Source organism: Carcharodon carcharias, chromosome 9, assembly GCF_017639515.1.
Source record: "Carcharodon carcharias isolate sCarCar2 chromosome 9, sCarCar2.pri, whole genome shotgun sequence".
NCBI lineage: Eukaryota > Metazoa > Chordata > Chondrichthyes > Lamniformes > Lamnidae > Carcharodon > Carcharodon carcharias.
This window is the reverse complement of record NC_054475.1, coordinates 105,506,056-105,530,834: the sequence shown is the minus strand read 5'-3', so window position 1 is coordinate 105,530,834 and position 24,779 is coordinate 105,506,056. Positions and strand designations below refer to the sequence as shown.

The 24,779-nt window shown below is 40.0% G+C and overlaps 1 protein-coding gene across 3 annotated transcripts in view; it reads left to right on the top strand.

Annotated features, from left to right (window-relative positions):
- Positions 1-24,779, top strand: part of chm (CHM Rab escort protein) — a 143,035-nt gene that overhangs the window by 102,662 nt on the left and 15,594 nt on the right. For 2 of the 3 annotated variants that reach the window (XM_041195143.1, XM_041195141.1), the window contains 5 exons: positions 727-804; positions 17,675-17,779; positions 18,833-18,893; positions 20,844-20,900; positions 22,620-22,716. In XM_041195143.1, coding sequence (XP_041051077.1) covers positions 727-804; positions 17,675-17,779; positions 18,833-18,893; positions 20,844-20,900; positions 22,620-22,716 — 398 coding nt within the window. The remainder of the gene's footprint in view (positions 1-726; positions 805-17,674; positions 17,780-18,832; positions 18,894-20,843; positions 20,901-22,619; positions 22,717-24,779) is intronic. The other variant, XM_041195142.1, reaches the window with a different exon arrangement.

Here is a 24,779-nt window from a genome sequence, read left to right as displayed (position 1 = left end):
TCTTTCTTGATGGCATCCAATAGTTAACCCCTGTAATGATTAGACACCAAGATTTTTATATTTTCAAAGTAGTTGCTAAATTAAACAATCAAGCGATTTGTGTATATTTTCAATTGGATACTGGGAAGTTACTGACTATTTTTGCTACAAACAATCAGTGCATCTTATTGCTGTACTAGGAAATGATAATGCCACCAAACACACAATGCATTCACGTTGGAAAAAAGCTTTGCTTTAACAAGAAGTTTCTGTGATGTGTCTTGCATCCAGGAATCCTGCCAACGTAATTCACCATACACAGAAGGTAATTAATATTTAAAGGAAAGAGTATCATTCTAGCTTATTTTTTGAGAGCTGCATCAAAATAGCTTACATCCATGGGTGAAATACAGACTTGTATTCCATAACTGCAGTATATGATGCACATGCCATGGACTTAAAATTGCAGAGTACAGGTAATGAATTCAGTGATTCTAAGATCATTTAAAGGAAGAGGTGCTTTAAATAGTCAGTGTTCTTTTGCAGTTGTTAAATTAATATTTTTGGAACAATCAATGGCTGACTACTTATCTGATTTAAATCTGAAATATGGTTAATTATAGAACTCAGACACTTTCAACTTGAGTTTTATGGTAGTGTTGTTTGTTCCCTCCAATTTTAAATGTAAGATGTAAAGATAATAATTCTTGGTAGTAATGGATATCACATTATATACTTTGTTTACAGGATGTCTGCAGTGTTTGGTGGAACATACTGCTTACGGCATTCAATGCAGTGCCTGGTGGTCGATAGAGAAACAATGAGGTAAGGACAAAGGCAATGACCTGTCTTTCACAGAGCATTTTTGGGAAAACTGTGAAAGGGCCCATGAAAAAGGAGCCTTCTTCTGAGATCATCTAAGGTATTAATCAAAGATCAGCCTTGATTAAAAGTTATTTGTGTAAAGGTCCACCAAACAGGGAAACTTGGTCTAGAATATAGAAACAAAATTAATTTTCCTGAGATATTACAACAGCTCCTGATCACCCAAGCTTGGAAGACAAATCATTTGAGCTGCCAGAGGCTAGTGATGAGTGATGTTAGTTTTTCCTTGTGGCCTTACCTACACTAATTGATTTTCATCTGAAGACAAAAAGGCTCTCTGTTGTTGCATTTTATAAATTGAGTTCACCAAAAGATTCACCAGATTAATCGCTGTTGATAATGCATGTCATTCCAAAAAGGAAAAGACTTTAATGAATTTTTGGAAAGTTCATTGCAGCAAACTAGGTCGCCCCTTCCCATTAGATAAACCCTTTTATCAACAGTGGTAAAATTCAGCAGGGCTATGCAGCTGTATATCCCATTTGAGATGAATAATAACTGCCATCAAGAGCTTCAGAAGGGAATGATTGAAGCAGACAGTGCCGGGTGGTAACGTCAAATGAATTGTTCTATTTGTTCTGTTAGTTTCACTTGATTGAGATGTGAAGTATCTAGGTAGTACTAGACCATAAGCTGCTAACTTGAGAAAGAGAAATCTTTGAGAGAAATTAATGGTACAATCAAGGAATGTTTGCTGGCTTAAAGTACTGCTCCTAAACAATACTGAATCAAAATTGGATTGCTCGGGTGATTTAAACAATGAAATGTGGTGAAAGTTAGAAACATATCAAGCATTCTGATCTAAACAGCAAAAATTTAAGTTTAAGCATTTAATATACCTGACTAAACTTGGGATATACTGCTTGAGCTGTACTGCCAAGTAATTTTCAAAAACACTAAGGGAAAAAGATGAGTTGGAGGATATTCTTTTAACAAAATTGTAATGAAAACACACTATTATTCCATGTAATACTTGATATATTATCGTAGCCACTGCTTACAAACATATGGACAAGGAGTGACCTGTTGGCCCATCGAGCCTGTCTCAGAGTTGTGATGCCTTATGTATCATGATGCAGGCACTTCCCGCCTTGTCACCTGGGAGAGATGAAAAACCAGTCTCAAAGCTGTGCCAATTACAACCTTGTTTTGGAAGTTAGAAACTTCAGCTACTGAGGAATGTGGCAGAAGAAAAAAGCATTTCAAGTAATTTGATTGGTTGACTGTTTTTGAATTACATTTTGATAGGTTTTCATGACTACCTTCAGGCTTGACAATTACAGTGTGCTCTTGGCTGACCTCCCACCTTCCACCCTCTGTGAAATTCACCTCATTCAAAACTCTGCTGCTTGCATCCTAAGTCACACCAAGCTTCATTCATCCATCACTCCAGTGTTAAGTGACCTGCATTAGCTCCTGGTCCAGCAACACCCCGAATTTAAAATTCTCTTACTTGTGTTTAAATTCTTCCATGCCCATTCTTATAACTTCTTCTAGCCCTGCAACTATCAGATCTCTGCTTCTTAGATTCTGGCATTTTTAAAATTCATTCTTGAGATGTGGGCATCACTGGTAAGGCCAGCATTCATTATCCATCCCTAATTGACGATCATCACCTTATTGAACCACTGCAGTCCATCTGGTGCAGGCACACCCACAGTGCGGTTAGGGAGAGAGTTCCAGGATTTTGACCCAGTGGCAAGATATTTTCTAGTCAGGATGGTACTCCCATTCTCCTGCTATTGGTGTTCTGGATGTATAAGTTGCAGGTTTGGAAGGTGCTATATTAAAAGCCTTGGTAAATTGCTGCAATGCATCTTGTAGATGGTACACACTGCAGCAACGATATGTCAGTGGTGGAAGAAGTGACGATCAAGTGAACTGCTTTGCCTTGCATGGTGTCGGGTTCCTTGAGCGTTATTAGAATTACACTATTCCAGGCAAGTGGAGAGTATTCCATCACACCCCCACCTTGTGCCTTGTAGATGGTGAAAAGCTTTTGGGGAGTTTAGAGGTGAGTTATTTACCCAGCCTCTGACCTGCTCTTGTAGCCACAGTATTCAAACAGCTGATCAGTTAAGTTTCTGGTCAGTATTCCATCGCCACCACTGATGGCTGTGCCTTTGGCTGCCTAGAATCTAAGTTCTGGAATTTTTTCCCTAAACCTCTCTGCTTCTCATCTTCCCTCCTCTTAGATTCTCCTTTAATCTATATTTTTGACCATGGTTTTGGATCACCTGTTCTGATACTTCTCTTGGTTGTGTCAAATCCTGTTTGTTAACACTTCTGTTAAGCATCTTCTGATATTATAAGAGCTATATAAATGCAAGTTGATTGTTTTGCTTACTTATGCTTGATGAATCACCACCTAAAGGCCTCTCTAACTTTTCTCTGGAACATGGGGCATTGATTTCTGTGCTGATACCTGGAGGGGAAAGAAAAAGGGAAGCAATGAAGGTTAACTCATTGTCATGAATGAGCAGTAGCAGATGAGTGGTAGTGTAATGCAGAACAATGTTGTCCTGCTGGGTCTGCAAGTGAGACTATTAAATATAAGGTGAGAAGGAGGGTAAGCTATCCTGCTTTGCTGATCTGAACCTTACAATCTCTAATCTTGTATGTCATCTCTCTGCTAATTATGTCAATGGTAGCTTCTTGCATTGGTGGACAATATTCACTCTCCATTCTGTTATGTTAGTTTCTCCTGTGAGAAGAGTGAAAATGGGGTTGGTTTGTGTCTTGCTGAAGTGTTTTGAAAATGTATGAGGCATCTTTGAATAATGTGTGAGATGATGGAAAGAAGTAGCAAATGGGGTGGTAGCAGTAACTGAGGGCAGTATCTAGTTCTGAATGAGAGAATGTAAGCAGATAAAGCTACAGCAAGGTTTTCCATTGTGATTGGAGGAGGAGGCATTAGAAGAAGAGAAGGAAAGATTTCAAGTGTGCAAGCTAAAGTAAAGTGCTGCAAGGCTGTCTGGAGAGTGAGAGGTGTGAAAAAGAGCCTTACCTTGGCAGTCCTGGTGAGGTTATCAGATTTCAACCTGCACTGTTGCTGGGTCCTGGGTAAAACGGACCTGGCATTGATCTGCTCTCCCACCCTTATCCATTGCTATTGACAAATTTGCCTTCATATCTGGCACCCAACACAGGGGAAGATCTCGTGACTGAGGAAATTGGTTTTCACTAACAAGCACTGAAAAGTCTGCCTCCCCTATAAGTAATGGCAGCCTCACTGGTGATTACTCCTGTCCCCACCTTCCCACCGTTAATTTGCCAGTGAGGAGAGCCACTGATGTCAGTGATTCAGAGGCTGATAGGATTAAGATAAACATGCCCTGCCTTCATCTCTGTAGCTAGGGAACTAAGATTGAATTTTAAGAAACAGCTGTGGCTGGCTTTGTTGTTGGTTTGTAGGAGAATTTTGGGCTAGCAGGTGAGTTGGTGGAACAACTGTTTTGGCATCAGCCAGTCAGCAGGAGCGAGGCATCAGAGGTGTGAGGAGAAAAAAAATTACTGTAGCTTCAGCTTGCATTAGTCTCCTTTTGTCTCGCTGATAATTGCCAGAGATAATTAAGGATGTACCATAAATGACAGCCATAGTCAAATACAAGAATAATGTTGAAAATTAATTATTGTAGTAATGCAGTAGGTGATGGCTGCTGATTGTGGCATTGAGGTACATTGTTGATGCAGTAGAGGGGAAGAGGAAACTGAATGTGCTGTGGTTAACCTAGGAGTAATTACAATCTTACCAAATGCAAATTTAATGCTAGGTGTCTATGGATACAATGATACATTATCCCAGTTTCCCTTCCTGCAAATGGTTAGTCCTTGCTGCATTTAGACCCACAAATGGCACAGGAAAAAATGAGAACACTTGAAAAAAGGGGAAGTGGCTTTCATTGTTCACATTTGTGCCATTGTTCTGATTTTCATCAGGGTGCACTTAAGTCTAATCTGTTAGCCCCTCGACAAAATAAACTGGGTCAAGTTCCTTTGGATCACCTGAACATGTGATGTGTATAGAAGACAAGAAAATAATTAATGGGTTTGGGCCATCAGAGCAATTTTTGGAAGAGAAGCTAGTAGTCTAGCTTCTAAAGTGACTTCAAGATCTGTCAAGTCACTGAATCTGAAATCTTATCATTTGTAAAGGATAGGATTCTGTTCAAACTTGACAGGTAGATCTATTGTCATCTTATACCATTGTGCTAAAGTTAAACAGCAATCTTGATCACCAAAAGTTCCTGTAACCTAAAAAGAGGAAAGGACTAAAAATTAGGGAAAAAATAGGCAAAATAGGGGCTAGAGGGTATTGTGAAGAAACAGCCTTATCTAAAATAAAAACGAAAAATAGAAAAAAAACAAATATAGACTTTGGATAGAAGATTATGCCATTTGCCTATTGAAATAATTTAAATCATTAATCCCCAAATTTAAATCATTAATCCCCAAAATTAAATCTTGAAATAACCTCAAAATAGAACTAAAATCATATTTTCTCTGTTCCCCACTTTCCTCTCTTGCTGTAAGTTATGTAAGAACATTAAGATAGGGGCAGTTGAAGGCCATGTGGTCCTTGGGTCTCTTCCATCACTCAATAAATACTGATCCTTGACATCAACTCCACTTTAGTACGATTTCCATATCTCTCAAATACATTTAGTGACCAAAAGTCTATCTGTCTCAGCCTTGAATATACTCAACTACTAAGCATCCACAGCCCTCTGGGGCAGGGAATTTCAAAGATTCACATTCCTCTGAATTAAAACATTTCTCCTTACCTCATTCCTAAAATGGCCAACCCCTTGTCTTGAGACTATGCCCCGTAGACACTCCAGCCTGGTGAAGCAACCTTTCAGCATCCATCCGGTTAAGCCCCCTCAGAATCTTTTATGTTTCAATTAATTCTTAATTCCAAAGAATGCAGGCCGATTCTTCACAATTGCTCCTCATAGGATAACCATCTCTTCCCAGGATTCAAACTTAACAAAACTTTGTTGCAACCCTTCTAAAGTAGTTATATCCATAAGTACAAAGACCAAAACTGTACATAATATTCTAGGTGCATACTCACCAAAGCCCTGAACAATTGCAGCAACACTAGATTATTTCTGTACTCCAACCCTTTGCAATAAAGTGTGACATACTATTTGCTTTCCTAATTGTTTGCAGGAGTCACTTGGTAAGAAGACACCAGAACCTTTTATTAATTTTCCCTCTCTTGAAGGCATACTGAGCCCAGCCAGTTGAACAATCATTCTAACTTCAAAAAAACATGCATAAATTTGTCTCCTTTTCTTTCAACCAGCATTTGATTCAGTCAACATTTCAACTTCCATTGAGCAATCAAATCATTGACTTTTTTGTTTGAGACAATTGTGTGTTTTGGTTATCATACTGAATGTTTCTTTGGGTTTAGCGTCATCGGCCGCTCCAATAAGCAGACATTGCATCTCCTAAGATCTGGAGAGTTCGGGGGATGGAAGCATAGTGGTAATGGTACTGGCCTAGTAATCCAGAGGCCCGCTTTGGAGCCATCAATTCAATTTCAATTAATTTATGAATCTGGAATAAAATGCTAATCCCATTAATATTGATCATGAAACTACTAGATTGTTGTAAAAACTTATCTGACTCACTAATGTCCTTCTGGGAAGGAAATCTAGCATTCTTACCTGGCCTGGCCTACATGTGACTCCAGACCCACAGCATTGTCATTGGCTCTTAAGTGCCTTCTAAAATCAAACCACTACTGAAAAGTCAGTTAAGAATTAAACTGGTTGAACCACCCAAAGGCACAGTTGACCCTGCAAAGTCCTCTTTACTAACATTTGGGGACTTGTGGAAAGCTGTCCCATAGACTAGTCAAGCAACAGCTTGACAGTCATGCTCAACGAATCATACCTTGCAGTCAATGTCTCAGACTCCTCCATTGCCATACCTAGACATTACCATGTCCCACTGACAGGATAGACCCATCAAAGACGTTGACACAGTGGATACAATTAGGAGGAAGTGTCCCTGGGAGTCTGTAATGTTGAATCTGAACCCATAAAATATCATGTCATCAAGCCAAACATGGGTGAGGAAACCTGCTGATCACCACCTACTGCCCTCCTTCAGCTGATGAACCAGTACCCCTCCATGTTGAACACTTGGAAGAAGCACTGAGGATAGCAAGGGCACAGAATGTACTCTGGGTGGTGGCTTGAAGAGTAGCTCAGCAGCATCATTCCAACCAAATTGGCCAAGCCCTGAAGGGTGTATCTGCCAGAGTGAACCTGCAGCTGGCAAGAACCAACAAGAGGGAGAAACCTGTTTGACCTTACCCTCCCCAATCTGCCTGTCGCAGATGCATCCGTTCGTGACCAAATTTGTAATTGTGGTACTGCACAATCCTGTGGAAACATAGCCCCATCTTCAAACTGAAGACACTGCACATGTTGTGTGCTTAACGGGACACTTGAAGCAAATCTAGCAGCTCAAACTGGGCACCCTTGAGGTGTTGTGGGCCATCAGCAGCAGCTGAATTATATTCAAACACAACCTGTAACCTCATGGCCTGGCATATCCCTCACTTTACTATTGCTGCCAGGTGAGGGGAACAACCCTAGTTCAGTGATAGTGTGGGAGAGCATGCCAGGAGCAACAATGAGGTACCAACCTGCTGAAGGTTTAACCCAGGACTGCATGCATGCTAAAAAGCAAAAAGTCTGCTGTAGACAGAGATAAGCAATCTCTCAACCAAATAATCAGATTAAAGGTCTGCTGGCCTCCAGTCATGAATGGTGTTGGATAATTGAACAATTAACTGGAGGGGGAGGCTCCAAAAACACCCTGAGCCTCAATGATGACAGAGCCCAGCACTTCAGTGTGAAAGAAAAGGTTGAAGCATTTGCAACCACCTTTAGTCAGAAGTACAGAGTTGATGATCCATCTCTGCTTTCACCCGAGTTCCCCACCATCATAGGTGCCAGTCTTTGACCAATTCCATTTGCTCCAAGTGATATCAAGAAATGGCTGAAGGCACTTGATGCAGCAAAGGCCATAGGCCCTGACAGCAATCTGGCTGTAATACTGAAGAATTGTATTCCAGAACTAGCCCTGTGATGAGCAGTTCCAGTAGCTGCAACACTTGACACTAGAAAATTGCCCATGTAAGTCCTGCCCCTAAAAAAAGGACACATCCAATCTGGTCAATTATTGCACAAATAGTCTATCCTCATCAGCAATGAAAGATGTGCTATCCAGCAGCACTTACTCAGCAACAGCCTGCTCACCGGTGCTCAGTTTGGGTTCTGCCAGTGCCACCTAGCCCCAGACTTCATTACAGCCTTGGCCCAAAAGAGTTGAATACCTAAGGTGAGGTGAGTGTGATGTCTTTTGACATCAAGGCAGGTTTGATAGAATGTGACATCAAGAATCCTTTAGTAAAACTGAAGTCAATGGGAATCAGTGAAAAGTCTCCACTGGTTGCAGTCATACCTAGTATGAAGGAAGATTATTATGGTTTTTGGAGGCCAATCATAACCCAAGGATATTGATGCAGGAATTTCTCAGGGTAGTATACTTGGCCCAACGGCCTTCAGCTGCTTTATCAACGACCCTCCCTCCAATATAAAGTCATAAGTGGGGATGTTTGCTGATGATTTCAGTGTTCGATACCAGTTGCAACTCCTCCGGTAATGAAAAGCAGTCTTTGCCCATGAGCAGCAAGATCTGGACAACATTCAGGTTTGGGCTGATAAGTGGCAAGTAATATTCACTCCCCACAAGTGCTGGGCAATGACCACCTCCAACAAGAGAATCTAACCATCTCTCCTTGACATTTAACAGTATTGCTGTCATGGAACCCTCCACCATCAACATTTGTTTGGGCCAGTGGAGTGGTTATCATTGACTGAAACTGAACTGGACTAGCCATATAAATACTGTGGCCACAAGAGCAGGTCAGAGGCTAGACTCCTGTGGTGAGTAATTCGCCTCCTGTCTTAAAGTCTGCCCACCATCTACATGGCACAAGTCAGGATTGTGATGGAATACTCTCCACTTGCCTGGCTGAGAGCAGCTCCAAAAATATTCATGAAGCTTGACACCATCCAGGAAATGGCAACCCACTTAATTGGCACCCCATTCACCACCTTAAACATTAATTCACTCCACCACTGACATGCAATGGCAGCAGTGTGTACCATCTACAAGATGTAATGCAGCAACTTGCAAGGCTCCTTCAACAGCACCTTTCAAATGTGCAGCCTCTACCACCTGAAAGAAGAAGAGTAGCAGATACATGAGAATGCCATCACCAAGTTTCCTTCCAAGTCGCACACCATCCTGATTTGGAACTGTGTTGCTGTTATTTCACTCAGGCAAAATCCTGGAACTCTTTCCCCTGCCCAGTCCCCTCACAATAGCACTGTGGCAAGCCAACACCACATGAACTGCAGCAGCTCAAGAAGGCAGCAAATCACCACCTTCTCAAGGGCAATTATGGGTGGGCAAATAAACATCCCAAGAACAAATATAAAAAAAGCTTTCCTGCCCAATGTTTGGATAAATGAGAGCAAGACCCAGGAATAGTAACTGAAAACCCTTCCTCTGGATATTGTGATGTGCTGCCCCATGATTCTCCATACTTTGAAAGCACAAGCAGATTCAGGCTTTTGAATCGTTTGGTTTTATGTACGTAAAGCAGATGAATGAACAGCAAACAATATAATTAACATCTATTTTTGTACTCTTTTTGATAAAGAAACCAAGATCCTGCTGTCTTTCTAAAGTGATTTTAGATTGTGATTACCTTAGGTAAACTATATCACACCTACCTATCTGAACAGACGACCAACTGTATAACTATAACTATACAGCACAGCTCTGTAGTTGTTAGTTGAAGAGACAGGACTGACTTTGGTGCCTGGTTATAATTTGGTATGTGGAGGCTTCTGATTCATTGCTGCATCAGTGAGATCGCCAGTTAGCCAGAGATACTGTCCATTTTTGTAAGGCCTCAAGCATATGCCAGTCGAAGTTAGTATCTCAGCCTAGTGGCTATCTTTTGACCTGTGTGCAGGTAGCTTGCGAACTCCTCAGCAGCCATTTTGAACAATGGGCGATTGCATCGTATATAATTACATAAACAAACAACTATTCATCAATAGTGAATGTAGGCAATCTTCAACAAATGTATAATATGTTTGTCATTGAATCTGATAGCTCTAGCTAATTGACATCTTAAACTTACCATCATTTTCAGCATTACTATTTTGTGTTCATGATGAATACAGCAGCCAGCTCATCTGGAATTGAGTGTGTTTTCCCTGAGGAATCTTTTGAGAGACTTTGGGTGGTGCTCACGGCGGAATAGTATTTTTTTAATATCAATTCAGGAATGTTGAGTTGTTAAAGGGCTTGTAACTTTTTCTCCTAATGAAAATTTTCCATTAAACTATTGAGCAAGCATTTGATGTAATGAATCTCAATTTACTTTTGTTGAAGTGGAAGCTGTGGGCATAAAGGAGAAAACAATAAGCCGGATACTTTATCCAAATAATAGGAAATACCAAATGTTAGTCTTCCAAATTGAGCAATTGGTATAAGCAGGACATCTCAAGTTGTGAACTATTAACATCCTAAATGTACACATTATACTCTGCATAGTGTTCATAGCAAAAGGATAAAATTCAGAAATTGATCAAATGAGTTATAAGTGGAAGCTAATACTGAACCATAAAAAATTACACATATTTGACACCTAAAAATGCTAACTATTACAAATTGCAGAGTTTATTCTAAATGAAAGGGGAACAGGTCTAAATATTATAATTCACTCTCCACCAACTCTTGCAATGTTGGCAAAGGCATATAAAATATGTGGAAAAACAGATTGGTGGAATACAAGTTCAAGAAACTTGTACTTAATTATTCACAAGACCTTACTAGGAATATCGCGTAGTTATTGTGGTCATAACCAGGAAACACAGGGTTTCAAAAGCAAAAAACTTGATGTTGGAGATACTCAACAGGTCTGGCAGCATCTGTGGAGAGGGAGAGTGTTAATATTTCAGGTCGATGACAATTCATCAGAACTCTGAACAGTTCTGATGAAAGGTCATTGACCTGAAATATTAACTATTTCTTTCTCCACAGGTGTTGACAGACCTGCTGAATGTTTCCAACATTTTCTGTAAGCATATGGTTTAATTGAGTATATGCAGTAAGTATTGTGTAATTGTCATAGGCCCAGAATGCATCTGATTCAATCCATAGCCTTGCTGAATTTGTATGGATTCAATATGGAATCGTAGAATAGGACAGCATGGAACGTGACTGGCCCATCAAGTCTTTGCCAGCTCTTTGAAACAGGAATCCAGTTAGTCCTATTCCCCTACTCTTTTCCCCATTTCTCTGCCATCTTTTCTTTTAAGTATTTGTCCAATCCCTGCTACTGTTGAGGTTTAGCACAATTTCCTTGCTATTGTACTCTGTCTCTATTTATATACCCAGAATCCCATATGATTCATGAGCAGCTTTATTAACGTGCCCTGCCACCTTCAAAGATTTGTGCTCAAGCAAAAGGCAGGTGGCCCTCTTTGCACCCCTTTAAAATTGTACTAATAGCTTGGCTTGTGTCTCTGCATTCTTCTGACCAAATGTATCACCTCACATTTTACTGTGTTGAATTTCAGCTGTCAAAGCTATATCTTCAGCCTGTCAGCATCCTTTTGAAGCTTTTTTGCTATCTTTGTGTTTCTCAGTACAACACTTCCAGGTTTGGTGTCATCCGCAGCTTGCAAAATTGTACCCTGTATCCTCAAGGCCACCTTATTGGTGTACATCAAACCAGTAGTGGCCCTACTTTGAAGAATTCACAATTTGTCCTTAACAAATTCATGATGGCTTTTCTTTTAGTCTATGCTTGTTCAAGTGACTGTTGACTTTCTCCAGGGTTGTTTATAAAACCTTTTCCCCACCAATGTTAAACTGACTGGCCTGTAATTGCCAGGTTTACCCTTTGCCCCTTTTTTTGAAGAAGGGTGTAATATTTGTAATCCCTCAGTCCTCTGGTATCACTGCTCTGCCTAAGGAGGATTAGATAATTGTAGCCAGCACCTCTGCAATTTATATCCTTGCTTGCCTCAGCAGCTTAGGATGCATTCCATCCAAGCTGGGTGAGTTAGCTACTTTTAAGCACTTCCAGCCTTTTGGTACCTCTTAATTTTTATCTCATCCAGTGTCCTGACAACCTCCTCATTTATCATAGCTTCAACAAAGTCCTCTTCCTTGATAAGCACTGTGTAAAGTACGCAATTGAGTGTATCAACCATGCCTTCTGCCACCACTAATCAATCTCCATTTTGGTCACTAATTGGCCCCACTGCTTCCCTGACAGCTCTTTTACTGCTAATATGCCTACAGCAGACATTTTGGATTTTTTTTTTATGTTCACCGCTCATATCTTTTTGTATTTATCCCTATTTCCTTTGTTTTTATAAGGGAGAATTAGGCTGAATGTATTATCAAGCTGACAACTGTCATTTTCCCCTTTTTAAAAAACGTGAACATACGAATTAGGAGCAGGAGTAGGCTACTCAGCCCCTCGAGTCTGCTTTGCCATTCAATAAGGTCATGGCTGATCTGATTGTAACCTCATGTCCACGTTTCCATCTACCCCCTATAACCTTTCATTCCCTTGCTTATCAAGAATCTATCTGTCTCTGCCTTAAAAATATTCAAAAACTCTGCCTCCACTGCCTTTTGAGGAAGAGCGTTCCAAAGACTCTCAACCCTTGGAGAAGAAAATTCTCTTCATCTCTGTCTTAAATGAGCGGCCCCTTATATTTAAACAGTAACCCCTAGTTCTAGATTTTCCCACAAGAGGAAACACCCTCTCCAGATCCACCATGTCAAGACCCCTTATGATCTTTTTTGTTTCAATCAAGCCGCCTCTTACTCTTCTAAACTCCAGCAGATACAAGTCTGGCCTGTTCAACATTTCCTCATAAGACAACCTGCCCATTCCAGGTATTAGCCTAGTAAACCTTCCTGAACTGTTTCTAATGCATTTTCATCCTTCCTTGTACACAGTACTTCAGATGTGACCTCATCAGTCCCCTGTACAACAAAAGCATAACCTCCCTATTTTTGTATTCAATTCCCCTTGCAATAAATAATAACATTCTATTAGCTTTCCTAATTACATACTAGGCTTTTGTGATTCATGCACTAGGATTTCCAGATCCGTCTGCATCCTAGAGCTCTGCAGTCTCACCAATTAGTTAGTATGTCTTTTTTTCAATTCTTGCTGCCAAAATGGACAATTTCATATATCTCCACATTATACTCCGTTTGCCAGATCTTTGCCCACTCACTTAACCTATCCCCTTGTGGGAGAATCTAGGATCAGAGGGTATAATCTCAGAGTAAGGGATCGCCCATTTAAGACAGAGATGAGGAGGAATTTCTTCTGAAGGTAGTGAATCTGTGGAATTATTTACCACAGAGGGCTGTAGAGGCCAGGCTGTTAAGTATATTCAAGGCTGAGATAGACAGATTTTTAATCAGTAAGGGATTAAAGGGTTATGGGGAAAAGGCAGGAAAGTGGAGTTGAGGATTCTCAGATCAGCCATGATTTCACTGAATGGCGGAGCAGACTCGATGGGCTGAATGGCTTACTTCTCCTTCGTCTTATGGTCTACCTATATTCCTTTGTAGCCTCCTTATGTCCTCTTCACAACTTACTTTCCTACTTAGCTCTGTGTCATCAGCAAATTTAACAACCACCTTCAGTTCCTTCATCCAAATCATTTATATAAATTGCAGAAAGTTGAGGCCCCAGCACTGATCCCTGTGACTCGCCAATCGTTACGTCTTGCCAACCAGAAAGATCCATTTATGCCTACTCTCTTCCTGTTGGCAGCCAATCTTTTATCCATGATAATATGTTGCTCCTTACACCATGAGCTTTTATTTTCTGTAATAACATTTGATGTAGCACCTAATCAAATGTTTTCTGGATTTCTGAATACAGTACATCCACCAGTTCCCCTTTATTCACAGCACATGTTACTTCTTCAAAGAGTGCCAATAAATTAGTTAAACATGATTTCCCAGCCACAAAGACAAATTGACTGCGTGATTACCATGAATTTTCCTAAGTGCCCTGCTATAACATCTTTAAGAATAACTTTTAACATTTCCCTATGACAGATGTTAAGCTAACCGGCCTGTAGTTTCCTGCTTTCTGTCTCCCTCCCTTTTTGGAACCTTACAGAATCTAATGAATTTTGGAAAATTATAACCAATGCATCCACTATCTCGCGAACCATTTCATCCTAGGGGTAAAGTCCATCAGGACCTGGGGACTTGACAGCCCACAGCTCCAATAATTTGCTAAGTACCACTTTCCTGAATTCCTCCCTCCCTCCCATTTCCTGATTTACAGCTACATCTGGGATGTTATTTTTATCCGGTATTGGAGACTAATGCAAAATACTTGTCCAATTCATCTGCCATCTTCCTATTTTTCATTATTAATTCCCCAGACTCACTTTCTATAGCAACAGTGCTCACTTTGTTAACTCTTTTCTTATTTAAATACTCATGGAAGCTCTTACTGTCTGTCTGTATATTTCTAGCTAGTTTTCTCTCGTACTCTAATTTTTCCCTCCTTATTAATCTTTTAGGCATTCTTTGCTGTTTCTGCTTCATCCTATTCTAACCCCTTTGTCACAGATGGGAACCTTCTCTTTGGTAGCTCTCCCTTTCCCATTTGTGAGTATGTCTCCGAACGATCTCCTCTTTAAAGGCCACAGACTGCACCATGACATTTCTGCTTGAGAATCTTGGATTTCAGTTTGCCTGTGCCAGACCTTTCCTCAATTTTCTGAAATAGCCCTCCTCCAGGTCAGCATTTATTTTCAATTGACCCTTGTCCATCTCCAAAACTATCCTAAATCTTACGATACTATGATCACTAGTCCTGAAGTACTTCACTAGTCTGACATTCTCCACTTGATCCGCTTCATTCCCTCCAAAGAGTTCTGGCAATGCTCCCTTCCTTATGGGGCAGGGAGAATACTGAACTTGAAAGTTCTCCTGAACACATTGCAGGGATTTCCTCTCCTTTGCCTTGAGCGCAATCATTGCTTCATTCAATATTGCGTCTTTAAAGTCTTCCATTATGACTACAATATAGTTCTTTCACCCCAAATTAATTTCCTCTGAAAATTTGCTCCTCTTTCTCCTTCCCACAAATTGATGATGTATAAAACACACCAAGTGGCATAATAGCCCCTATTCTTGTTTCTTATCTCCATCCAGGGTTACAGGGAAAGGGCAGGGAGTGTGACTAGGTGAAGTTGCTCTTGCAGCAAGCCAGCACAGACATGACAAGCTGAATGGCCTCCTCTTGTGCGGTAACCATTCTCTGGTGCCATGAATCTAAAACAAAGAGGTCATGTCATGATTGGACATGCTAATAGTAATATTGCTAGGGTTTTCTAACAGCAGAAAACTAACAATCATTCTGTCTGAGGCACAAAGGTGGTTTAGACTTCTCTCTGAGTTGGAAGCCTTGGTCATTGATGTTTCTGTTACAGTTTTTCTTCAACTTTTCTTGCACTTAAGGTAATGTATTTTCCAAAAGCTCCAGAAATGTCTCTGATTTCTTATTTTAAAAAATGAGTGCACAATCTTAAACTCTGAGCTTCTCTGTCATTGTGAAAATCCTGGGGAAATGGCCAAAAATTCTGAGTCCCAAACCCGGCATTTCCTATCTTCATAGGGGCAGGACAAGAGCCCGGCCGGGGTTTGCACATGTGATATTTGCGGAGGTAGCTGGCCATTTAAATCACCAGCTGCCTCTACTGAAATGGGATTTTGGAAGAACAGGAGTATGCAAATTAGAACAGGTAAGAAGAGGCCTAAACTTGGTGGATAGCCAGGGTAGCCCTTTGGAGAGGTAAGGTAACACTATTGTTATGACTGATGCAGTTGGTAAAGCGGAGTTATTTAAAAATCCCAGAGGGAAATTTTAAGCTGTCATAACCTATAATTTTAAGTGTTATGTTTGAGATGCAACTCTAAATTCAGGAATCAGACCACCAGTTCTCGAGGCCTTACGTTAAACTAACTTAAACATTTTTTTATTAATTTATACAGGTTAAAATATATATACACGTGGCTTCAAATTACTACTATCCTAACTTCTAACAAATTCCCAAAGTAATCTCCATTAAGGCAACAGCAACCCAGAGACTTAACCAGACGCCAGGCCATTTTCACCTTACAAATTCAAAATGAGGTTCTTTTCATTTTGGTTCCTGTGGAGACAGTTGGAGGCTCGCAGCTGCCTTTTGATCTTACATTGCCTCTGTGCTGCACACCTGAAAACTGCTGAAGTTAAACGTACCACCCCCATTTACTGCAAGTTCTCAATGTATCACCAGTCTCTTCCAACAATAAAACCTCTTTCATAGTACCAATTTTATTAGTAATATAAACATATTGCTTGATATCTGCTAGATAGGTGTAAATTTTCCCCCCACTTCTTGAATGCTCTATTCAAAAAATGATTATGCACTCTACCTCTCTGTTTACATCTCAAAACTAGTACATATCAAAGCGCCCAGACTAGCTTGCTTTAATCCAATTAAGACACACCCATTGACTAAATCTCTATTTTAAAAGAAAAATATTTTCCAAAATATTATAGACATTAATAGCTTCATGACACAATGGCGAGGATCCCAGGATACTTTCTTGGGAGAGCTAAGGCACCCTTGGGGATTGTTTAAAATGAACATGATTATGTACTTTTTGTGCACCCACTCTTTGGAACTGTCGAAATGTCCAGCTGTTGAAGGTGTCAAAGCTGTCAGGGAGCTGTCCAAAGACACTGGGTCATAGAGAGGGTAAGAGCAAAGGATGGGAAGAGATGAGCTGGCATGAAGCTGACATCTGGGGTATAGTGGCTATGGTGGGTAGGTAGAGGGTTGGCATAGGGGTCTGGGAGACATGGGGGTGGGTGGGGACATGGGTTGGCAAAGTTGGGGCATATGGGTTGGCAAGGTTGGGTCATAGGGAGTGTGTCGGGGGCAGTGAGGGCTGTGGGGATTTTTTTTTATGTTTCAACACTATGCTGGTGCATAAAAGCAGGCCTTGCACCCAGTCTGTCTCCGTACCTGGCAGCCTGCGGATTCATTCCAGCATCGCTTGCCCTGGCTTGTTTTTCAGCCTAACTGCAGCCCCCCACCCCTTCCCCCCACCCAAGCCCAACATCCCACCTGTGGGTGGACATTTTTAAAGGTCGGGTTCACCGAGTCAGGAAATCTTCCCGACTTGGCGAACACGACCTGGGGATGAAAATCTGGGCCTGTATGTGTGGGCACTATTTAATTATATGCCATTTCTCTCTAAACTCTCTGAAATTAATTTAGTCTTCTGGCTTAATCTAATTCTTTGTAACATGCAAACTTCATCACAATTTCTTGTATTGTAAGGTAACTTTCGGTTGTTTGGAATTTGAGAATACAAATTCATTAGAACACCATTCTTTTGAGCCATCTCCATGTCAGTATACACTTTGCAATTTTGAGGTTGAGCTAACCATCAATTTTAGTACAATTTTCCACTAAAATTTGAGGTTCTATAAAATTTTAAGTTAAGTATTTAATGTGGGTAAAATTCCTGTTTTTCATTATTTGATATATTATTTACTTTCACAGGAAATTCTTTTATATTATGTTTCTTTGTCTATGTAGTATCAACTAACTTAACCTTGTTTGCTGCATCCCATGTTACTTTGCAGGTGTAAAGCTGTAGTTGACAGTAATGGCCATCGCATCAGTTGTGAACACTTTATTGTGAATCATAACTACCTACCTGAGAAACATACTAAAAATGTACAATACAGGTAAATGTTTTCTACAGTAAGAATTGTTGCATAACATCCAACAGCCCTCATTGCACAGGTGTCTGAAAAAATGTCAGATATATTTTCACATCTGTAAAATTAAGGGAACACATTGTCCAAAGTGTAATCAAAAACCCATGATGGTTTAATAAAATGTAATTTATTTATAGAGCCTGTTGTTCTCTGATGCTTACTTCATGGCGATGCCTCAACCAATCAAAATTGACTTGCTAACCAAACAACATCCTTTTCTCTTGCAGTATAAATTGATAAATTGTTGTGATTGTTTGAAATTTGTCATTTTTCCGTTTGTCCTGATGAGTGCAAGACAAAAACCTTCGGCAATACGTCTTTCTTTTTAGCAATAAAATAAATTTTCTTCAACTTTACACATAGAGAACCTCACACCCCCCACCCCCACCACCACCCCACTATCTTGTCCCTGTCCAAGATGTGGAAATACATGATCAGATTTGCAAAATGTAATGATGGTAGTGAAAAATACAATAGTAAAATCCAAACTCATAAAACTACAGAGAAGTAATAAATGGAAAATAAAAGTGCATTTGGAAGAATTTTGGCCTAGAAATATGTTTTAAGGAATTCAGGGTCACATGACCATAAACTTTAGTCTTTGTAGTTGAACATTGTGCAAACCCCTCAAGCATGATGTGCCTTTGACACACTCCCAGCTTTCTTACCTTTCTGTGGAGTTGGTGATGGTCCATTACTTTTTGCAGTAGTGAGCTCTGTATTTCATGGTAAGAAAAATATTGAATCTAAGCATTTGCATTACCTGCCCAAAAACGCTATATGCTAACTAACCATTGGACATTTTTTTAAAAATCCTTATGCTTATTATCTATTTTTTATATAGTGGCAATGCTTAAAATTTTTACAAATTTAAAAAAAGATTAAGTATTGATGCCTTGCATTATGGTGATTCTTTAAGCAGTGTGATACTATTGATGTCATTGCTGTCATTTGTGTTACTCCTTGGTTCTACATTCTACACCACTGTTGAAAATAATTCTTTTTTCTTCTCTTTGTAAGGTACATTTCAAGAGGGGTGCTCATCACAAATTCTTCTGTCCTGAAGTCCAATTCTGAGCAGGTGGTGATAGTTTTTACTGATACTTTGCCAGTCATTTCTTTGGTTTATGTATAACTTAAGTAAAAACCCACTAAAATGTTTTGGAAAGAATGTTATTACTTTCTCTGACAACTGAACAATTTTTTAAAAAAATTGATAGTTGTAATGCTGTTAACTGCTTAACAAGAGCATAATTTACATAAGATCAAAGTGCTTCACGACATACATTGGTTCACTAGTTTGGTCCCTGGGATGAGGGGGTTAACCTATGATGAGAGGCTAAGCAAGTTAGGCTTTTGTTCTCTTGAATTTGGAAGAATGAGAGGTGTTTGCCTTGAAACCTAGAAAATTCTGAGGGGGCTTGATAGGGTAGATGCTGAGAGATTGTTACCACCGGCTGGGGAATCTAAAACACTGGGGGCACAGCCTCAAAATAAGGGGCCAATCATTGAAGAGTGAGATGAGGGGAAATTACTTCACTCAAAGAGTTGCAAATCTTTGGAATTCTCTACCCCAGAGGATTGTGGATGCTCCATCTTTGAATGCATTTAAGGTTGTGATAGACTTTTTGGTGTCTCGGGGAATTAAGAGATATGGACAGCGAGTGGGGAAAATAGAGTAAAACCCAAGATCAACTATGATTGTATTGAATGGCAGAGCAGGCTGAACAGGCCTAATCCTCCTATTTCTTGTGTTTTTGTACTTTTTCTTCCTGCACATACATATATGTGCATATATATATTTTAACAAAGCTCAAAAGGATATCTAGATATGTAATATCTTATATTGGAGGAGATCTATTGTAATTAGAGATCAGTCTTGCCAGGTGTACCTGCTGTCAAAGACCTTACCAGGTGATGAACCCACAATGTCCAAATGTTGTCAGTATGGTTGATTTGTACAGGAGTTGACAGACAAAGTCTTGCTGTTGATACTCAGGAAGTTTTTCATGCGAAACATGTAGAATGGATTTTCACATAGGATGGTGGAGCAAAATAACTAGAATAATTAAACTTTTGGATACCATGACTGTGATCTTTCTGAATGGGTGAGCCCAGTTGCGTTGAATGGCCTTCGTTGTCTGTCTTGTGACCTTGGCTACGAATCCCTCAGTGGAGAATGCAAAGTGCAATATTAATTGCTTAATAAAACCAAAAATAAATCTTTTACACAGGCTTAAAATTCAGCTGGGTATAATTGTCATGGGAAACATAACATGAAATCATTGAAAAAACAGTTTCCCAACTCATGGCTGAGATTGTTTTGTTATCTAGTATTTAGCAAACGAATGCCTTTTGTAGCAGCATTGGCAATATTACAGAGTTGAAACCTTAAGTTTAGAGCCTGTTTTAGGTGTTTTATTAGGTACAGCCATGCTGATCAATCACATAGATCTAAGAACCTTCATTCAGGTGTGTTCCAGTGTTATCCAACATAGAACCATATGATAGTATAGCCCAGAGATGTAACGATCAAACCTGATTGTTTTTTGCCTGTGCCCCATATGTGTATCCAATATCCTTTTGAAGGCAATCAAACACTTAAAAATTTAATCCAACAAGCTCAGTGACAATGTGATAGGCTGTTTAAACAGCAGAAGCTGTAATACTGCCCTATTCCCACCAGAAACTCATTAATCGCCATTTTAACTTGGGACCTGATTCTGGCAAACACACTTCCAGAAGCAGGCAGGTGCCTCAGTAATTCAAATTGGGGTCCTATGATGTCATTTAAGTTGCATCAGAAGTCCCACTCAGTGGCCAAACTGCTGAGAAAATACCTCATGAGGCTGGTTTTACAACCCGACATGACTTGGAAGCACTATTTAAAAAGGCACTCAGCTGCAGGCACTCAGATCATCATGCTTCGTGGATTTCCAAGGGATTTCCCAGTTCAGATTGTTTCCGTTTCTTTTCTCTTGCTCTGATTAAGCACTCATTGCTTGTTTCACTTTTTCTTTGCTTTGGATAGAGGAACACTTGCAGGACAAGGACCAGCAGAAACCCCAACAACTGGGATAAGCCGCAGGTACTCTGTCAGACTCAACAGTTGAAGGGGTTGCTCTTAGAATAACTTACTCAGCCCACAGTATCTATAGTCCAAGAAACAGCTTTTCTTGTTATCTCTGAGGGGCACTGCAGCAGAAGACTGCGCTCCACCAGGCAGACTGCTGATCTATGCGGACCAGTGTGGCAGGGCCTGCTGCCTACTGGATCAATTAACAGATTTACCAGTGTCAAAGTTATCATTGACCTTAACTTCTTCACTTCTGCTCCTTATAGACTTCTACAGGGGACATTACCTGCATCTCCCAATCTACACTGCACAGCTACATCAGGCAGATCACCAGTACTTCTTTGCCTGATACATTACCTTCCCCGAGATATCAACAGCTGGAATGAGAGTGCTCTGAAATTTGCAGCAGTGCTGACTCCCCTTGTGTCTAGGACATGATTGCCTTTGTGCATGTACTTATCAAGGCACCACAAGACAAGTCAGGAGCTTTCGTGAATTTGAAAGGGCTTTCCACTCCATCAATGTGCAACTGATGTGTATACACCAGAGTAGGATCATGCAAGTTGTGCCTGTTTCGCAGGAAACCACCACGTAGCCATCATTCTGACACATTCATTTATCCTCCCATCTTTCTACACATCCAGGGATATCAGACTGTCAAGAGACAGGCGATGCCCCCGTGTAACAGGATCGTTGACACTTCTGCACAACTCCACCATGCGAGATTAAGTACAGTCACAGCCACGGGCCCATCATTTCCACAGGCCTGAGGAAGACCGGATTTAACAGGATTGACACTTTGAAAACCCCTTTCCATGTGATCCACTAATCTATCCAAGGTGGAACCCTGAATCTAGCTGGCAGCCATTTGAGCACCAAAGCTGAAAAGGCAGTGAAGATTGATCCTTGTTGTGAGGACCTGGCTCCAGCGCCCTTGGACTTTCTAAGTTAGGCTGCAGAATGCTGATGTCCTGGGAGATGACACACAGACTGGAAGCAGACTTGTCCACACTTCCAACCATGATATGGCAATCCCTTGACATGCTTTCCAATTTGTGGTATAACTGCTTGTATGATGCAAACAAGTTTATCTTCATACCTAGGCTCCTAAAGTCGTCATCTCTGCCTGCAAATTGACTGACTTGTTCATTTTTTTTTCTCTTTAAGAAAAACAATTCTTATACATACTCCTGTGGGGGGAAGAAATCAAAATTCACAAAATGTAACCTGGCAACTTTTCTTTTTGTTGAGATGAATAGGTAGAAAGGAAAATGAAAAACATGAGCTATGAAGGGAATGAAGATATCAATGATAAATCTCCCCTTAGTCTGAAAAATGACAGCTACTGCAGTTAACTAGATATCCAATTGTTTGGAGAAATGCAATCCAAATTCAAGGTCAGCTCTGTGGACTTATTCCAGTAACTTGCTGTTTTGATTTACAATAAGGATTTTCCCCCTTAGTAATAATATTGCTGATCTCTGGATAATGGGATGATTTTTGTCACTAAAGACAACTTGCACTGATGTATCATATTATGTCTCATCATTCCAAAATGCTTTGCTTAAGTGTAGTAAAGCCATACACAGGCAAACAGCAGCTCAATTTTGTACAGGAAAAACCTACAAACAACCATTACATGGAAGCCCAAATTTAAGAATAAGGTTGATTATTTACACTTTTAGTGAGTACTCGATCAATGTTCCCTAATTATATGCCCTGACTTTACAGATTTCTATTTTGACTGTGCCTGCAGTGGAAAAAGATCAACCTTTTGTACGAATCATTGAGCTCTGTCCCTCTTCAAATACCTGTCCACAAGGCACCTGTAAGTTGAGATATTTTGCACTTAATACTTGAACAAACAGCTATTTTGTTTTGAAATCAATATCTAATCCTGTTTTCTGCATTATTTTCATATTTAAATTGATTTTTAACTGAGTGATTTACCCTGGTCAATGACTGTTGAAGATTAATTCATTTATTCTTCAAGCTCCTGATCATGTGTTCTGAAGATGACACACATGTAATCAGAGTTGCCAGCTGACTGGAACTGAAGTCTTTCAGTTGCCCTGAAAATGCGACTCAAATGATCGAATCATGAACTGAAATCATTGCTCTTCCTGCTAGGAGAGCATTGCATGACAAATGGCTTCAGCTGCTGTTACTAATTCAGTCATACCTGAGTGACTAAAACGTGTTGGATAATAGAAACTGATGTGGCAGACTATAGCAGAGGGCAGAATGTAAAGACAATAAGAAGTACCATAAAATATACTGGTTATTTTTGATTTATTATTCAATTGTGTAAAGTTTTATGTGGTGTTAGGTATTTTGCAATAAAGAAAATTCGATTCTCATGACCACCCCGCAACCACCACCCCCATGAAAGGAACCTTAGGTGGTATGCTGTCATGTTTATGGGGATGTTTTGCACTGTGACTCGACAAAACTTTCTTCCACTTCAAGGAGCATTTGATATGTGAAGTTGCTTGTTAAGTGAATGGAATCTGAAAAATGAACCCTGTTTCTGCTCAGACAGTTCTTCATTCTGAACTATTACATCATTCTCAATTATTTTCAGTCTAACAAATGTCTTGTGATATAGTACCTTTCTAATTTGGCTCTTTCTTGGAAAAAGCACCATCTGTGAAAAAGTTTGAAAAAGTAGGTCCATAAAACATATCTATAAATCATTATATAGAATAATATAAAAATTAAGGTGATACAAAACTACCAGCTTGAAATGGGCACTGCTAAATTGTTTAATTAATGTATAAACATTTATAAAGAATTGAACAAGGTCCCATGTAGATGAAGTTACAAAATGGTGTATGACAACGTAAACCACAATTCCTGACGGTGGTCAGAGATGAACGTTAGTGCAGTCCTGAAGAAATCTCTGGCCCGGGTATCCTCCTGGTCTGCAGGGGTGAAGTTACACAATAGTAAGCCATTTGGAAGCGAAAAAATTAGATGAATTGTTGGTTCAGCTTTCAGCTTAATATATGCTATTTCCAATGAGTTACTATGTGTCTGTATCTTGTCAGAGTGCTTTAGAGGTGGCCCGAGTGATTTTGATTTGTGCTTTGTTACCCAGCCAGATAGCAGCACCTACTGAGCCTAGTAGTCCAAACTGTTTGACTGCATCATGCTATTGCTATTTAGGAACCATTCTAGCCTGCACAAATTCTCTCGACTTATACCCTAACAGTAGTAATGTTAGTTTAGTTTTTTTTTGTTATTTTCCTCTTTGCTTTACTTCCCATACTCCTGTCAGAAGGCAATGAGTTCTGTTAGGATATAGTTCCACAGGTGACAGAAACTGTCCTGTATCCCATTTAATCAAGTACTTCTGTGAATGATCGGTGTGTGTCACCATCTTTTTGACCATGGAGGCATCACAAGCAAATTCAATAGGGGGAGTGGATTGGAAAATAGAATTGAAGCCCAAGATCAGCCATGATTGTATTGAATGATGGCACAGGATTGACGAGCCATATGATCTACTCCTGCACCTATTTTTTGTGTACTCATCCAACATCTATGCATATGTACTTTCTGGAAGGAATCAGCTGAATGGCAATTGCGTGTGAGCCCTGAAAAATTTTCTTTCCACTCCTCCACTCCCACCTGCCCTTTTTTGTCACCTGGTGACAGCAAACTAATTGTTATGACCTAAATAAAAATACCTGGAAAAACTTAATTGTTATGACCTACTTGGCTGTCCAAAGATGGAGCCTTAGACATCCTGGATCTATGTTGGTCAGTACTACGTAGTGCAGTGGGAACTCTCAGTGGAGAATGCCTTCAAAAGGTGTGCAGTTTTTATTCAAGATAAGAAAATTGTAACAACCTCATATGTACTTTAACAACACACCAAACTTCTTG